Genomic DNA, 19,486 nt, shown 5'->3' with positions numbered 1-19,486 from the left:
GGAAATAGGTGTATCATTTTTTGCTTTGCTTCCTTTCAGGAGTATTCCAAGGAAATATTTTCTGAGCCTTAAAGTGTTGAAATATAATTTAGCTATTATTGTATTCCTCCTCATTTCATAGATCAGAAAATCCAAGCATAGCTATATGCATTTAAAAAAAAAAACTAACATTTATTCTAATTTTGGAAACATGGTTACAGGCAATTTAACACTATTGACCACATTGTGTTACTTTTAAGAGCCTTTTGGGATTTAACTAGTAATCTTCATTCATAGCAATAGAAGTCCAATCTACTTTTTAAAAAAAAAAGTATTTCTGAAGTATGGTTTAAAAGAATTTTAATATTATTAACTCTTCTTGTTTGTAATTAGCAAAGTGGTAATGTTACCTCTACTATTTTCATTCTTTTACTCTCTTTAGTCTCTATAGGTTAAGGCTTGTTTTTTGTTTTTACCTTAAATTAAGTTTAGCACTGGAAGGTAAACTCAGTGAAATAGCAATTAAGTATTAGTATCTGCCTCATCAATTACTTTTTGCAGTTATATCCTGTATCCCAAAACTGAGTGAGATTATTTCTGAAGTAATCCTACAATATTCTTTACCTGTTCTGATATTGGCCCCTACATGGACCTTACTGTTAAGTTTATTGATCTTGAAGTAGTCTGTAATTATACAATTTTTTATTACAGTAGAGGTCTCGGGCTTTTTCTTAATACATTTCTCCCTTGCAATTTACCATATTTTTTGCATTTTGCCTCTTTAAATTGAGAGGGCAATAACCAAATATGTGTGTAGATTTGTTTTTTATTTTTACTCCTTTAATGATTAGACTTTTCATTCTTTTCATTGTTTATCTATTTCAAGCCAATCTGATCTGCAAATCTTTGAACTCTTTGAAGTAAACAATTCATTTAATTACCTAGGTAATCAGAAAAGTAAAACTAGCTTTGTAAATTAAGATAAAAGGCAGATAAAGTTGCCTCTGGGCCCTAGGTTGAGGGAGATCCACTAGGCTTGGAGACCTGGATTGCTGTACCTCCCTGGCATGTGATTTTTGTAGAAAGGGAAGAAAGAAACTTCTAGCATTTCTTTTGCATTTTTATCTTTTTTTATTGATGCCAAGATGAGAGTAAGAGGCTCATTTACTTGAGGGGGAAGGGTAGGATGCATCTTTTGTAAATTTTCCCCTAGGCATAGAAAACTCCAGAATTTTTTACATATTTTAAATACAAAGTATTTTGATAAAGTACTTAAAATCTGTTTCTGGTTGGATAACCACCATAAGTGGGATTCTATACCAAAATATTCTACATACAAGTGCTGATAAAATTTACATATTAGTGCATTTATTGAATTTGATTTATATTTTTAGTTCTTTTCTCAAAATATAACATAGCTAAATTTAGGGAAATACACATTTCTCTTTAGATATTGATGCAATGATATTTGTTATTTAACACTCTTAGCTTAATTACAATTTATTTTGCAAATGTATGTTTGCAGAATTTCTGCTTTTAGCTCCATTGGCTCCTATCTCCTTTCCATTTTGGTTGCAAAATATTTTAGAAGTTTGCCAAATTAAATAAAATATAACATGAAATAATAAAGAAACAGAAACAACATTGTAAACTAAACCACTAAAAGCCAGAATAAGTTTACTTTCATTAAATTCAAAAGTTTTTTTTGATGATCCCATATTCCTTTTGTTGTTTCATTCAGTTTCATATTCTTTTCTCTTTTCAAAGGAGATATATTCCCCATTGATTCTCATACAATTCCATATTAGCTACATTAGTGCCTAACCATTTTTTAATTGAATGAGTAAATGTGCCTTATGGTAGTATCAAAAAGGACAAATGCATTCTTCTAGTGGCAATATTTAACTTTATTTTTTCATTCATAAGTAATTGCTATATTTTTAAAGTTCTGTTTTTTATTTGACCAAAAACATACTCTTTTCAAAAAGTGTGTGCTTATGTTTGTTTGTTTTTTAATACCTTCTATTTCCCAAAAGCCCAGTTCTCATATTGTTGCAAGTTAACCTAACCCAACCAAAAATCATCCACCAAGAATCCATACAGCAAGGGAAACTGGAAACTGAACTTGGAAGTTAGCTTTCTCAATGGGGAAGTATATTAGGTTTCTTCCTTTATTTCTTGCATAGTAACATTCAAATAAAACTGTTATACTTTTCCTCCCATTCTTCATAACTTGTTTCATTTATTTTTCTTTATGGAAAGGAAAGACAAGCATCATCATTTCTTTAGATTTTTTTTTGTTGTTTAAGGAATAATGATAGATTCTTGATTATTATTTTCTGAATTTGTCAAACAGGCCAGCTCCTAGCACATTTACAGTCTGTAATTGCTTTTAGTGCCTCTAGCTCTATCAAGCAAAGGTATTGGATGTTGGGGTAAGTGAGAAGAACAAAAGGATTCAGCTGTTACTCTTGCCCTCCTTTCTCATCCTTTGGCAGGGCTGACTTTTATAGGTGTGTTTCTCTGGATTTTAGAGGGGACAGTATACTCTATTTTCAAGCTACCAAACAATTTCTTAAATATTTGAAGAGATAAAGGTGAAAATGGCATTGAAAGACTTGTTTTTTTCTCTTGCATCTCTTCGTAAATTTTTTTTTTTACTTCTGACTACAACTTTCTTGTAGACTATTGAGGTGATAGCTTGTGAATAGAGGTTGATCTCAGAGTTGCAACTTGAAATTTCAACATACTTAAACAATCTGTCTCCACAGAAATGATCTCCAATCCCTGTAAGATTTTATAGATGATCTTTGACAGCTGCTGTGGCTAAAAAAGTTATCACCTCATAGCCAACCTGGAGATAAGTTTCCCTGAATTTGGCTAGGCTAATACTTGGATGACATACAGTCCATTTTCAGGCTGATGTAGAATTCCTCTGTCCTTTACAATTTTCAGTAGCTATAAAAAACCCTCATCACCTCTTCCCTCTTACTGTACCCTTAGCATAATTTGTAGATTTTTGGTTATTTAGACTGATTTTCTTTCCCTTTCTCCCCATCAATCAAAATGAAACAAAAAAAAAATGAAAATGGCCAACCTTTCCTAAGTCAATATTTGCTGAGTGCTCTGAGCTCAAGTGTGATTTGTATTTTTTTTTTTGTATTAAAAACAAACCTTTATTAAACAACTACTATGTGCTGGGCTCTGGAATAGGAAATGAGAATAGAATGACAAAACAACATGGCCCTTCTTATAAACTTGCTTATTATAATGAAACAAGAATACTTTGTGTTAAAGGAAATGAAACCATACAGTTAAGTTTAGAGATGTTAAGGGTTATCTAGTCCAATCCCCTTTTTATTCATTTGACTCTAATCCACTGCTTTTTGTGACACCAGAAGACCTCAAGATAGTCAGGCTTGTAACCAGGACTAGGTTTGCTGTAGGGTACCAGTTATCACCCTACAGTAACAGCTGAAAGCTTATTGAATGGAATTTATCTAAAGTTTATGAATTTTCTCCCCTTTCCAGATGTATGTTCACAGGGGGGAAAGAGCAAACAAAAATTTTTATTTCATTTAAGATGAATGTCTTAAGGTTTCTAAAATTTGATACAAGAGACATAAAATAAGTTTTTTACATAAAGATTTTATTTATAGTATTGTGAGATTAGGTATTTTAAAATACAAATAATAGGATGAAAGTTATCTAAGAGATGGTTCCATTAACTGTGGTTTAAATAAAATAAAAAGATAAAAATTACATTTAGAATAGTATTAAAGCTTGTCAAAAGGGAGATTAGTCAGCAGTGATTCATTATGAATGCCTTTTATATTTAGCTCAATTTCAGATCACTCCTTCAAATTGTGAAGATTCAGCAAATCTTTTGAAAATATCTTTCAAGCTTTTTTCTGCTACTTTGCAATATGGTGTTATTCCATGTGACTTATCTTTCTTTGTCTTTTGATTTGTATCCGATTATCAAGCTTACTCTTGTCCCTCAAACTGTCCACCAAATACCTGTGATATAAATTAAGTTCATATTTTTTATTTCCTATTTTAGGCGTAAAGATATCTTTTTGAGGACTGCTTTTTCTTTCTACTGTTTTTAATATCGTTGAGGTGCATTACTCAGTATACATAGGTTTTGCATATTATTGGATAAATATAAAAAATATTTGATGTTTTTAAAATTTTAAAAATTTTAATATTTAGAGTGATGATCTTAACTGTGCTTACAGTTAAACTGAATTGTATTTGTTTTACCTATAAACATTTCCTTCTTTTTTTAGAATTCCATATGCACAATTTTTATTTTAGGAGGATCACAAATAGGAACATTTTAGGATAAGATGATATCCTTATCTGCTTAAAATTTCATAGATATTTTCCCTAGAAAGTTTAAAGCCTAAAAGTCTAAAAAAGAAAAGGAAGACATTTTGTAGATATTCAAAAAGAAATTAGTAATTTTAAATAATTGTACACCCAGTCAGTGATCCCAATGTATCTTAAATAACTTTTCTAAGACTGTGCTTCATAAAATCTACTTTCTTAAGCCAAAATTTCTCTCATTTTTATAACAAGTATTTATCACTCTATTAGTTTCCGAAAGCACATTGAGACCATTCCACAATTTTAGATTTTACATAGGAATTAAGAGACTAATAGTATATGATGGAGGAGAATGTAGTTTTCTTCCTTTATGATTTTGGGATTTCTACTTCCAAGTTTCTCCTAATCCTTTATATTTGTAAATTTTGATGTAACCTTTTGCTTCCAGTGCAGACGACTCTACATGAGTGGACATTTTTTTTAAAAAACAACAAAGAAATAGTATATGAAGTAAATTTAAAATTTGCGTTAAAATATTGTTATTTTCTTTCTATTTATGATATTCCTGCCCACATTACTGGTTTCGTTAGGATTTCACAAATAGATACTTTTCCATCAATCAATCTCTGTCTCTCTCTCTCTCTCTCTGTATATATATATATATATATATATATATATATATATACACACACACACACACACACACACACACACACACAGAGTAAAACTCTTCTTCCAGTCAGTCCTTCCATAACTACTCTTTAAAATTATAATTTTTCTTTTCATATCATATTTTCTAGGTTGCATTTTCTTGGGAATTTTATTAATTTCTATAAAGAAAATTAGAACATAGCCAAAAGTTCTATTAGGCAGGTTCAAACCCCTTTTGTTGTTCCCGTGAATAATTTTTTATGGCTACTACCTTTAGGTATAGAGTTTTGTTGTTAGACCAATTCATAGGATTCTTATCATCTATTCTAGAAAGGGGAGAGAAATGGACTTTGGAACTAAGATTGGGCAAAATTTGTATTACTATTTTATTAACTTTACTTGCCATGATACTCATTAAAAATTCAGGACCCTACTATAGGAGCTTTGTTGAGTAGAGCCATGCACTAGTGTAGCCATTTTGGAAAATAATTAGTAATCTTGCACATAAAGTTACCAAAATATCTAGAATAGTTTATTAAGTTTTCCAATTTCTTACTTATCTTGGATATCAACTGTCTAGTCGGTCTCTGTCATTGACAAAAGTACAGTTCTATAAACAACAAAATATTTAAAGTAGCACTTTATGTAGTAGCAAAGAACTAGAAACAATGAGGATGAACATCAATTTGAGTTAAACAAAATGTAGTGATCAATGTTAATACAATATTACTGTATTATAAGCAGTGATGAATATGGTGAATAAAGAGGACAGGAAAACTTATGTAAATCATCGTAAGTGAAATAAACACAGCTAGATAAACAATATGCACAATGCCTAGAGATGTAAATGGAAAAATAATGGCCACAAAACAATCAAAACTGAATATTGCACAATTTTAAAGAATAAATTGAACTCCTAATAAGACAAATGAAAAGACACCTTCTCCCACCTTTGTAGAGGTACACTGTCTACAATTGTGTAACAGATTGTCAAATTCCCCCTTTTTATTTTTTTTGATGAATTTTGCTATAATCCCCCTCACCCCTTTTTCCCTTAAATTCTTTGTTGTAATGAATGATATTCTGAAAAGAAAGGAGGTTGGGGGACAGGGATGCCATATGATATCTAGGTGATGACTAGGTGAAAGTAACAATCTTTTTTAAGAACCACAAGAATGTGCCTAGGGAGATAATCATAATGTTATTCTGAATTTCCCCCTCATACACACTCCCATTATTCATTTTAAAATTTATTAGGATGGGAGAAATAACTAACCTTTCCTTTCATAATTAATTGCTGTCAGGATGCATATATCCTTGCCATCATAAGGAATGCACCTAGTTTAACAGTCCTTGATATATGCATCCAGAAATCCACCACAGAAAATAACATCATTTTAATACCTGAATTTCCCCCATCAGTGATGTTTTATTAGTTCAAGTCAAAAAACTTTAATAAATTATTATAAAGGAAAATATTCTTGAAATATAAACCATTTAGATTAACAAAACAGTGATAGTATTTCTTGTTAGTTGCAAATAGGTTTAGAACATTCATTCTTAATTTTTATCTTCTGTATGCTTTGCTCTCAGATATGGTAGAACGTATATATTCTAACAGACCAGGAGTTAAAATTCCTGGATTCTAGACCCAATTCTGCCATTATATTCTAAATGACATTGTGGATGTCTTCAATGCTTTATGGCACTTCTGTTCCCTAATCTGCTAAGTACACATAGCACTACTTTCAAAACAACTCCCAGAATCATGGAATCAAAATAATAATAGTAGAGTTTGAGCCAACTTTAGTAGACTTCCATTGCAATCAATAATTGAAATAGAATTCCTACTACATCATATCTGTCAAGTGACTAGTTTAGCCTTTGGTTAAAAAGTCTTCAGACAGAAGATAGTCCTTTATTTCCTGGGGCCACATCCAATTGTTAGGAAATTCATCAAGTTTAAATTGCCTTTATACAACTTTCTTGTATTGCTCATAGTTTTGCTCATTGGGACAAAGTTGCAGAAGGTTATTCACCTTTCCTTATGGTGGCTTTTCAAGTACTTATGAACAGTTAGCTAATTTTCCCCTGACCTCTTTTCTCTAAGCTACCCTTTAATTGATCTTCATGTGGTATGTACTTGAGAATCAGTATCATAGATTTCAAGTGCTCTGGGCTTCCTCCATTTTGTCACTGTCATGACCAGAACTGAACATGTAACTTCAGATCTGTTCTGACCACAGTAAAAGAACAGTTGGACTGCCATCTCCTTTTTCCTGGAAGGTAAACTTTCCCCAAGAGATCACAATTGATTTTCTGGTTTCCATTCATAATTTTGACATAATAAATTGCCATTTACTAGAACTCTCGCTTTTTTTTTTTTGACAAACTAATATCTAGTCATGTCTCATTCACCTCTTACCATTGATGTTGGTATTTTGAACCCAAGTATAAGACTGTTTTTATCCTTTTTTCCTATTAGATTCATATTATTTCAGTCTATCAATCTTTTTAGTTCATAACACTTGAACTCATCAAGGAGAGTTAGTTGATCCTGGATTTTTTACCTATCTTGCATACCAATTTCTTAGGCATTTTCCCCTTCCCTTCTTCATTTTTGAGTGAAAACAAATAAGAATTGTGACAGCTTTTGGCTACTGTAGGAATCAAGTTCTAATCACTTCCTTCATCTTCAAATATACCTTTTTATTATCTTTAGTTTTTTTCTGAAGCAGATTTAATTTGCTCTCAACTTTAACCTTTTCAACATGTATTAAACTTTTGTGTTCCTGATATTTCTCAGTCTCCTGTTTTTATTGTTTAGAATTACCAAAATAGGATGTTACAAATATTAGATACATGTGGTTATATGTTTAAATCTTTCAAAAAGTGTAAATTGCTATATACATATAAAGTAGTGATGATGAAGATGACGACAATGATGACATTTGGTTCAATTTTTGGACCCCTGCTTTTTGGAACCATTGCTGCTATTGCTAGTACTTTCTACTTCCAGACTTAAATATCTGTTTTTCTCATCTCTAGTTTTTCAAAAAAATAAATTTTATGGATATCTTTTATTTTTTATGACCCATTTTTTCTACTGTCTTCTCACCCCTCCCCAAAATAGTTAATAAGAATAAAAAGTAAAAAAAGAAGAAGTACAATTTAATGATATCAAATACAATATCATAGACAGAAAGAATACCAACAGTAGAATATCTAAACTCAACATGCAAAAGTATAATGACTACTTTTGGCTCCAAAGAAGAGATTGAAGAAAACAACTCCCCCATCCTTTTTTTTTTTTGCAGAGGTGAAGAACCATGAGTTTGGAACCCTAATCCTATTCATTTTGAGGGCACTAACATCATAATAGTTTTCCTCATGTTCTTTCTCTGAGCTATATTCCTACATCACTAACTTTTCTTTATGTATTTGAATTAGATGTCCAGAATGAATCTCAACTCAGCATGGCTAAAACCTAACTTTTTATCTCTTTCTCCAAACATACCCCTATATAAAACTTTCCAGTGTTTCAGTCAAACACCTTCTAAAATAGTTTTAATTAGTTTCTCCCTTTTTGATCCCTCATGTACTATCAGTCCCAAGTTTTATTGATTATACCTCCACAACATTCCTGGCATCCATCTTCTTCTATCCATTCACCCCAGAGTGATCCTAGGACCCACTTCAACTCTTACTTGGTCTGAGTCAATAGCCTCTTCATTGATCTCTCTGTCCAACAAGCCTCTGCCTTCTCCATTCCATCCTTCCTAAACCTTCTAAAGTGAAATATCCTAAAGTATAATCATGTACCTCTCCTATTGAATACACTTTAGGGGCTCCTTTTCATTAAGTATCAAATACAAGTGCTTCTGCTTGGCATTAAAAGCCCTTCTATTCTCATGTCACCCTTCATTTCCAGTTTTATATTTCTATCATAAACTTCATTGTCCAGCCAAACTAATCTTATTGTAACTCACATACTATCTATCTTCTCTCTCCCAGCACAGGCTATCCCCTCCTTTTTCCTCTTTGTTATAGATCCTTAGCTCAGCTCATAAGCTGCCCTGTACATGATCCTTTAACTGACTTTTCCCTGTTCCCCTCAGATTCACAGTTTCCTTATCCTTACTATCTGGCCTCTTGAGTCTTTTTCATTCTATGATCTTAAGGTTTTAAAGAGGATAAGTTAGAATTTAATAACCATGATGAAAACAACTAGGAAGTAGAATTTTTATAAGGATATATGGTTGTTATTTTGCCATAAAGAGATTTATTTGACACAAATATTCTTGTAGATTTTAGCTGGCTTTTCTGAAGGTCATTTCAAAATGAGATTTCTAAAATATTCTAAGAAATTGCAATGCCTTTGCATTATTTTGCTTTTCATGTTGACCCCCATTTCATGTATATTCTCTTGCATGTTGCTTTCAAAAAATAACTTTATGGTAATATCTCCTAAAAGGTGTTACACAGTTTTGAGATTGTATTATTATGGCAACTATTGGTGTTCCTGCTGATATTATCATTAAAGTTATATCCACTGTCAGGAAACATGGGTGAAGATCCTCATAGCCAAGCTTTTAGAAAATTAAAACTCTCTTTTTCTCTAATAATAGTTTTAGAGGCTGCCCTTCTAAAGAGAAAAGAATGCAAAGTCAACCCCTTCAGAGAGATTTTTAAAAATATATATTCCAGGGCATTTAAAAATGCTATAGATTATCACCCATATGTTTTTAATGACCCATAATTGTTCACTCAAGCAAATACCATCATTTGTAAATCACTTAATGTTTGAAAAACAACTGGATAAACCCCACTTGAAGTGCCCCATGGGTCATTTCGAGCCATTTGGCCCTATTAATAAAATTAAAACAATTGAAGAAATACACAAATGCTTCTAAATAGTCTTTAAATTATGAATTCCATATATTTATCTGCATTATTCCAATGAAGTCATAATATGAACAGGGAGTAAAGATTTCAGATATATTTTTATTTTGAGAAGCCACGTTAATTCACATCATTCAGACCTTTCACTTCCAAACTGTAAAAGTCCATTAAGTGACTGAAAGGAATATACAAATTATCCACTGGCACTTCAGGCATGAGTTTAACATATACCCTGTTATTCTGTCTGCTAGCTAGCTGCATGATTCTATTAAGCAGTGAGTGAGAAAATTATATTGCCTACAAACTAATTGTACAAAAGACTCTAAAATAAGTAATCAGAGTCTGGTCCTTTCTGAAAAGCAGCCAGGAGATATTATAAACTGCTCTATCATTCTTGTCAGCCCAGTTAAAAAACAAAAAACAGTCCCCCAAACCAGAGCTTCTGTGTTGACCTGGTTCCCTATGCAGCATAGCTAACTTCCCCAGCTATTTATTGACAAAACTGGGTAAACTCCAGACATGTCATTAGAAGCTGCCCATTTCAGTCCCTGGTGTCATCAAACAAATTTATCCAAGAAAACAGCAAGCTATATAGTCCAAGAAAACCTTGTAGCTGAAATTGACAGCCTGTTGTATGGACAATAACTTGCACATCTCTCTGAATAATGACTGTCCGGATAACTCAGATGTCCACATTTGCTACTGGAAATATTTTTGTCTGTTCTTCAGTTTTTAGTGCATTCAAGAAAAGCAAGTGGACTCCAGAGATCTCGTGATCCACTGGGTATAATACATTTGAACTGTTACCACACTAGATATAACAATGTTATACAGGTGCTTGGGACAGCACTTTTTTAGTTTAATTCACTTTCTTGTTGAACAGGAAGAAAAGCACAAGGGAAAATTTTTCAAGGGCAGAATTTTATAGATCCAGACATTGTCTAAAGAACCCGTTGGATGATTGTTTTTTCATCAACCAGAAATGAACTAAAGAATTCAGTGAGAGGAGTTTTATGGAATTAGAGAGGCTTTCTCTTGTGTAAGCAAATCATTTAAGATAGCCAATGATATCAATTTCTAAATATGAATCTGTTTTTCCTTTGTTGGCAGACTCATGTTCACAGAATTTGCTTGAATTTTATATCTTAGTCATTGTGATAGCCATGTTCAAGACCTCGGTGAGACATTACGGAGTTGTTTCTTTCCTTCACTTTTCATTACCTGTAAAATGAGGTAACACTTGTAAACACCTCAGCGCATTGTTGTAAGGCCTGAAGGATGTAATGGATTTAAATATTCTTTGCATCAACACTTACTAGATTCAGCATTATTGAACCATTCTTATTACTTATTCCATATAAGTAATCCATTACTTATTCATGATCTCAGCATATTCCTGTTTTACTCTAATGATGGAGATTAACATTAATTACCTCCACTTTTATAGGTGGAAAATTAGTAATTTTTCTTAATATAATATATATTGTATATATATTATATATATAATATAATATAATTTATATTCAAATATGGTATGTATTTTCTTTTAAACATTTTCCCAATAAATTTATTTTCCCTTTTACTTTTTTAAAAAAGTTTTCATCTTCTACTGTTTTACATCATCATAGTTATTTTCAATATCCTTTCCCCTCTGTTGCCTAAAGAATTATTCCATATAATATAGGTTTTTTTAAGACAGAAAAAGAAAATGGGAAAAATCAGCACAATCTATACATTTAAGTGTATTGTAACATAAATGTAAGAAAAAATCAATCCATTTTTAAACATACAAAAATATCTGCAAATTATAACACCTGTAGACCTCCCTTCTCTATAAAGGATTAGTTTGAGGGTATCTTCTGTCCCTTAATTTGAATCATGCTTGATGTTTATAATTCAGTTCCATTTATTTTTTTAATTTTTATTTAGGATATGTTACATTTACTTTTGATTCTTTTTTTTTGGCTTATCATTATACTTTCTCCTTCCATTGTTGTATTCATTGTGTATCTTGTTTTCTTGCCTCTGCTTGTGTTATTGTGTCACTTCATGTAGCTCTTTCCATGCCTTTTGATTTTATAAATAATCTCTTGGCCAGTTTTTTTCTTCTTTACATCCCTAGAAATGTGTTGCTGACTTTTCTTTATTTTTGTTTTTAGATTTCCACTTTACATTATTTTGGTAATTTGTCCTTTCTTTTATGTCGACCGTAGATTTGTGTTCAAGATATTTTTTAGGGTTCCTGGTTATCTAAGTTTTCATTTAATTTCTTTTTTTATTTCTCATGATTTTAGCATAATCATTCCTCATCCCTTTAGTACTGATTCATAAAAGACCATCCAACCATTCCTGTATCTTTCTTTTTTACTTGTTGTAACTTCCCACTTATCTGGAGGTTAGCCTTCTGGTTTTATCCATTCAGTACACAGTCATGAATCTAGAAGTAAGGGAAAAAATTGGATCCTCTGCTACCAATTTAAATCTCTTATCAGAGAGCTCAAATTAATGGTTTTACTCTATATACCATTCGAACAAGTTTTGGTTATATATTTCTCCCAGCCTATAATAGATTAGAACCAGCTTAATTAGTAGCTTAGCTAGAATGCTAATAAGAAAGTCCACTACTAGTTCCAGAAAAAAAGTAGGAACTTTAGAACTCGAGACACTCGCTTATAAAAAAGAGATTAAAAAAAACAACCTCAAGATTTCTCTAATACAAACCCAAATTTGAGGAAATTGAGACCTGGGAAAGTTGAATAACTTGCCTCCCCACATTTGGAAAACAGAAAAGTGTTGCCAGATCAGGGATCAGATCTCAGTTCTCTTAATATCTTTGCTTGTACCAATTAGTCTATCTCCTTTATAACAAATTAGCCTGGGGCATTTTAGTGTAGGAACTCATAGTTCTGTATCCCTCATTAACTGCTAAAAGGCACTGTTTTATTACTCTTTAGTAATTGATGTCCATAAGAATGACTTCCACTTCTTAAGATTGTTGAATTATAGTCTGTACACTTGAGTTTAATATGATAAGAAATATTTGTTTGGGTTTGGGTTTGGGTTGTGTTTGTGTGTTTAGGGTGAACTTAGATGCTATTTCTTGGTGTAGGGTGTTCCCATAATTGAAATTCCTCTCTTTTTTTTTACAATTTAATTTACATTATTAATTAAATTATTGTATTATATATATTATAAATAATTACAAATTAATTAAATTTTAATGTACAGTTTTAGTTCTTTATATATATATATATATATTAAGGGATTAAGGACTTTACCAGTATAGCTAGGCAGGCTGTGCATCCCTGGCACTTCTTGAACCCAGGTCTTCCTCTTACTGTGAGACTCATCTTGCCTACTTTCCACTAAATTTCTCGCCTCACAAATGTGATTCATTTTAGAAAATAGTCCCTCAGTACTGATGAAAACCATTTTTACATTTTCTTTGAGGATTTGGTCATTTGTCAACTTAGAAAATTTTACTTGTTTGCCACATTTCACTTTTGTTAGATATCTCCTGCCAAATGTAAGGGAAGTAAGTATCAAGTCCAAACCCAAGTGGGATCTAGTCTTCCCTAACTTACTTTTTTCCCTTCAAAGTGGGGCAGTTTTGTCACTATAAAATAATAAAGACTGGTTTTAGAATCTTGGTATTATAATGAATAAAATATAATAAAAAGAAAGGATGGAGTCATTTAAAAAGTATTTTTAAGTATATGTTGACTTCAGGGAAGTTAGGTTTAGTCATGGCCTTAATGGTGAAATAATTCTGATTTTATTTATATTGAGTTTGAGGTGCGAATGGAATAGCCAATGAGAAGTATGCAAAATACATTTTAAAAATGAGATTGGAGTTTGTTCATAGAGAAATGAAATAATATTCCATACTTGTCCATTATGACTTTTCAGGTACAAACCCCTTAAGAGAATCTTCTCTTTCATTAATTGTGTTTATAACCAGGTCATTGCAGCCAACTTATTTTTTGCACTCCACACAACATTTGGGGATGTCACCCCATCACTTCTCCTTGCACTCTTAGGGAAAGCCAAGTGAAATGTATGAAAGTTGGAGCGATCTTCTTTTCATTTGATTTCATTTTCCAAGAAGACAACTAGCCCAGTTCTCTTAATGTAAAACCTGGAGATTCTATTTCTGTTTCTTGCTATTAGTATCACTTAAAAAAAAAATCAGCTGTTATGTTGAAAGCTGGTGGTTTATTGTTGAAATGCTTTGAGTTAAAGTGCTAATTTAGTAAGAGATTTTTTGATGGGTTTATCTCAGGTTATATTGTGCAGGCCTCTTTATCATGAATACTTAACCAATTTTCAATAGGTATAAGTGGTTTAAGTATTACTTCCTGTTGAATTAGTAGCTGCTGAGCATTTTTAGTCTTTGTGCAGGCCTGCAATCCGCTAATGTGATATTTAATGAGGAGACATCAGTCTGGAGAAAGGTAGTCAATATAAATCAGTGTTTACAAAGTGTGATTAACTCTGAAATATTTCATCAATGCTGTGGTCCCAGGCAGACTCTATGCTAATTACTCGAATCTGCGCATGTTTCAGGGGACTTTGACGAACCCTGAGTGCTGCAAACACGGAGCAGCAAAATTGCAATTATGCTCGGACTGTCTCTGATGACAATTTATGCATTTGGTGTGATGACCTCCTTCTTCCCAAGAGGACAATAAACAGAATGCATTTTCATTAAGATACTAATGTACTTAATAACAGGGGGAAAGGGTTAGGGAAAAAGAAGAGACCTTTAAAGCTGTGTGTGACAGAGCTGATAGGGAGAGATGCTTTATTTTAAGGGCAGTTTCTTTACAAAGCTGAAGGCAACCCAAAACCGTCCTGTTGAATATCATTGTTATTAATTGAATATATTTCTGTTCAACAACAATTGAACACATATTTATTGAGTGCCTACTGTATTCAGAGTTCTTTGCTAGTCATGGAAAGGGTAATTTATATAAGTAACTACAACAAAAATTTATTGATCGCCTTACCCTGGGCAAAAACACCAAGGGGTGAAAAAGGAGCTTCAGTAAGAATAGTTCCTTCCTAAAGGAGGTTCCATTGAAGTGGTGAGAAAATAACAGAACATAAGAGCTATAGAACACAATATCAATAAATCTATTAGAGTTAAGAAAACAAGTGCTATTTAAGATTTGTGTGAGGAGGTTTTTATGGGTGCTCACTACATAGATATTTCATCTGGTTAAAATTTTCATACAGGATTGTATTTTAAATTTAAATATAAGTAAATAAAATAAATTCAACTGGTAGAAAATATAACTTTCTAGTATTTTATTTTTATATATGAAATTTTTATCAATTGGGAAATTTTGCCTTGATTTACTTGTAAGTTTATAAAAGATTCACTTATAAGTTCTATAGTAATGAATTCAGATTTGGAAAAGGTATACTCAAGGACTTCTAATCCAATTCCCTCATTATCAAAAAGTATTTTTGTGCCTCCTCTCTAAGAATCTACTTAATTCCCAAACAGTCTTGTTTACTTATTAATTATGTTTTAAAAGCCTTTGATAATCTCACCAGCATTATAAGAATAATTAATCTATTTTCAATGATCAGAAATCTAAACCCAAGCAACAGTAATATGATAGGGATATCATATATCTTTGGCTAAATATATGTATACATGTATATACTTAACCATATTAAAAACATGTTTTTTTTTTTTTAAACTACTTCAAGATTTTGCATTGGTGGTAGGGCTAAGAGACTTTTCATCGATATAATAAAAACATTAATGTCATCAAGCTTCTCTTTTAAAGCAACAACTTGTATCTTTTCCCTTTCCTCAACCTCCATTTTATTTATTTCAGATTTCAGAACCAACATGGATCTTAATTTTTCTGTGCCATTTATTTCTTTTTTCTCTCACATTGTTTCTTAATGATTTTTTTGTTAGAATTGGCTTTGATTTTGTATGAGATGTTTTGCTTTGTTTTGTTTTTGTTGGCATTTCCCTTATGATATTTAAGATTTTGCCCACAGTTTGGACTCATGATTTCTTTTGTCCCTTCACTATTTCGTAGGTAATATAGAATACAGCTGCCCAGCCACAAATGAATGTGAAATCACAAAGCGCAGACGCAAATCCTGCCAGGCCTGCCGTTTCATGAAATGTCTAAAAGTTGGCATGCTGAAGGAAGGTAAGACTTTTCTCATCCCACAGCTCTACATTTTTACTCAAAATGGTAAGTACAGCATGGTTAACAACATTTTAGTTTTCATGAAAGCCAGAAGAAACCATGCAGAGGTAAGTATAAATGTGATAGTGGGGAAAAATAATTAAAATCTTCTACTTTACTCTTGAATATTCTGGCAGCAGATAGCTAAAGTGTTATACCTCCAAGGAAGATGCCAAGTAAGATACTTGGGATGATACACACATAGAAACCACAAGATATACTTTATTGATTCTGATGATTTTCAGTTTATAATTTCCAGCATGCAAAAGGTTAAATTCAGAAAAGGAGCTATTTTTGTACCAGTGACAATGTCATCAAGCCTTTTCTCCCTTTATTAGTTTGTGCTGATTTACATAAAAATGCATATTTTGATTTTAGCTTTCCATTGCTATTGGCTAACCCCTTTTTCCTTTCCCCCCATTCCCTTCCCCCATGTCCAATATTCTTTGAATCGATTTCTGATTAAGAGGCACTTAAGAAAAGCTAAACGATCTGAAAAAGTTATCATTTTTCTTCTTTTCTTATGCTCTCAATTTCCCCCTTATAACACAAGGTCCTTGATCTGTGATGAATCAATGAAAGTACCACTTTAAAAAAAAAAAGGATATTTTCTCATCTCATAATAGAGAAATTCTTTTTGACTTTTTGAAGTTCCAAAGTAACTTGATTATCATCTGTGTGTGTATGCTGTTTCACATATATTTTGTACATTACATTTAGATTGTACTATTGTCACCATTACATTCCTTTTTTTAAACCCTTATTTTCTATCTTAGAAATGATACTGATTATCAATTTGAAGGCAAAAAGATGGTAAGGGTGAGGCAGTTGGGTTTAAGTGACTTGCCCAGAGTTACATAAATAGGAAGTGTCTAAGACTAAGTTTGAACCCAGGACCTCCTTTCTTTAGGCTAATTCTATCCCCTAAGATGCCCAATTGCTCCAATCATTATATTCTAATGAAAAATGAAATCTCCCTAATATATTTAGATCTAGAGAAATGTTTTAAATAAATATATTTACTAGTTTAATATGGAACAAGAAAGAAACCATAGTAAAAAAATAGATAGGAAAATTAGGCACATTACATACTTAAATTGTTACTTCCCTGACTTACTTAACTGGAATTAGCTTTCTTCTCTGTTCTGTATCTATCCTGGGGTTTTGCTGACTTTGATATCACTGAGAGATTTCCTCTTTTCCTATGAAAAATTTTAGCTTCTTTCCTAAATCTAAAGTGAAAATAAAATAGCTCATTTTATTGATGAAGGAGAACACAGAGCTTTAATTATGTGACTGGTTAGGGGAAGGAAGGCGTGAGTAGTTTTCATGACATGGGATTTCATTAAACTGAAAGAAAATGCCTTTTCTTGATGCAAGACTATGTTTGACTTGAAGTAAGAAAGTTGATTGAACTATTCAGTGGTTAATGACCATAAAACCAGTATATGCCAGAGTTTGGGGATGAACCATCCATTATGACCTAACAGCCTCTATGATCTTATGAAACCAAAAATATAATAGCTTTTGGTTTTACTTCTAAGAATTAGTTTAAGATTTTACTCTTGAATATTCTGGCAGCAGATAGCTAAAGTGTTACACCTCCAAGGAAGATGCCAAGTAAGATACTTGGGATGTTACATACATAGAAACCACAAGATATTTGTCCAATGGACAATTGTCCTTATCTTCTGGCCAGCCTGGGTTAAAGTTCAGGCTCTGTTACATCCTTATTGGGCAATTTTTTACAAATCACTTAGCTTCACAATGTATTGGAAAACTAGCCATCCCAAGAGTATTAGATGTAGATTAGTTGTTATTCTCTATCATAAAAGGACTTTTCCAATTCTAGGTATGTTGAAAAGAAAATTCTAAGGTTAAGTAACCTTCCTATAAGAAACCAAGGTTCACATTCTATCTTGTTGGTCACATAAACCACTCTTAATTTTAGATTTTATTACTCCTCACTGTATTGTATCTAGTGTAGGAACAAAATGTGCCTTTCCCTTTTCCTTTCTTTTTGATAACTGAATCCTCTTGCCACTTTCTGCTTTCCCCAAACAGAAATCAACTACAAAATAAACAAAACAAAAAATCCAACCCCACTCTTAGGAGATAGATATCCTTACCACCCATGAATACAAGAGTTCTTTCTGTTAATGGGAAAAGAAAGCCAGTTTGTTAGCAATCTGAATTAGAAAGTTAAAAGAAATTAAATCTTTTGTAAGGCTCATTAATTGTGAGCTTAATGTGTTAGGGTACTGACTTATGCCAAATCCTTCCTAGTAAAAAGTCAACTTAACTGCTAGAACTGGATATTTGTGGAAGCCTAGCTCTTTAACATCAAACTCAATCCACTGAGGCTCCCCTTGAGATGTGACATTCTCTCTTTGAGTCATGAAAATGCCAACATAGCACCATTTCTTACAAGTAAGATTTTTTTTTCATTTGTTTAGTATCATTCCAAAGGAAGTTTTTGTGTTGTCAGCCTTTGAAAATGAAACCTCCCAAGTCATCAAGCCATGTGTTGCACAAAATGTGCTTCCTTCTACTTTTCAATTAGTATATTTTTTATTTGTAAAAAAACTAAGGATAAAAGACTGCATATTGGGTTTTTAGAGGTGCTTTGGTGATAATTTTGAGATTGATTTTTTTTCATTGGTAAGGAGGTATTATAATCAATCAACAAATTATAACTACTCAAAACAAGATTATTTTCTTGAATATTCCAGTTTATTTATATATGCCAAATATAAATTCATTAAACTTTCTTCTTGATTTCTTTTCAGTATTAAGGAGAACATTTTAAGGAACAGTTCTACTTTTGAACATATTCAATTTTGTGAAAAATCCCAACTTATTTAACTATATATTTACTTCCTCTAAGTATCTTTTTTCTTTTTCTGATATTGAAGATATAATAACAGAAAATTATTTTTCCCCTTAAAAAATCCATCCCCCTTTGGGATGTCTTAGCATTGTTTCTAAACTTTTGAAAGCTTGATAAGAGTGATTGAAGTTATGAATGGTTTATAAATGTGTTTGCTTAAGGCAAATAGAAATGTTAAATTCATATCTTTTTATTTATTTTTATCAAGCCTTGAGTGGGTCTGTTTTTAAAAAGGAAATTAATTGACATTTCTGGCATAATCAAATAACATATCCCTTAAATCTTGTCATTTTAATGGTAATATAACCATCATAGGGTTAGACTTATTATCTGGAGAATATTGTGTATTCCTTTGTTCTTACAAAATAAAAGTCAGAAAAATATAATATTACATTGCAGGTGGTCTTCTTCTTGGTACTAAACTTGCCTTTGGTTCCTGTAAAGGATGATATTATCTTAAATATATCTTTATGGATGGAGAGGGATTTCAATTCCATGCAACATGTCAGAG

General features: G+C 31.9%; 1 protein-coding gene across 15 annotated transcripts in view; it reads left to right on the top strand.

The window, feature by feature from the left end:
• Positions 1 to 19,486, top strand: part of ESRRG (estrogen related receptor gamma) — a 685,908-nt gene that overhangs the window by 520,656 nt on the left and 145,766 nt on the right. For all 15 annotated transcript variants that reach the window (XM_056815934.1, XM_056815933.1, XM_056815938.1 and 12 more), the window contains one exon: positions 15,930 to 16,046. In XM_056815934.1, coding sequence (XP_056671912.1) covers positions 15,930 to 16,046 — 117 coding nt within the window. The remainder of the gene's footprint in view (positions 1 to 15,929; positions 16,047 to 19,486) is intronic.

Source organism: Monodelphis domestica, chromosome 2, assembly GCF_027887165.1.
Source record: "Monodelphis domestica isolate mMonDom1 chromosome 2, mMonDom1.pri, whole genome shotgun sequence".
NCBI classification, from domain to species: Eukaryota; Metazoa; Chordata; class Mammalia; order Didelphimorphia; family Didelphidae; genus Monodelphis; species Monodelphis domestica.
Note: the sequence above shows the minus strand (reverse complement) of the source record. Positions and strands in the feature narration are given on the sequence as shown.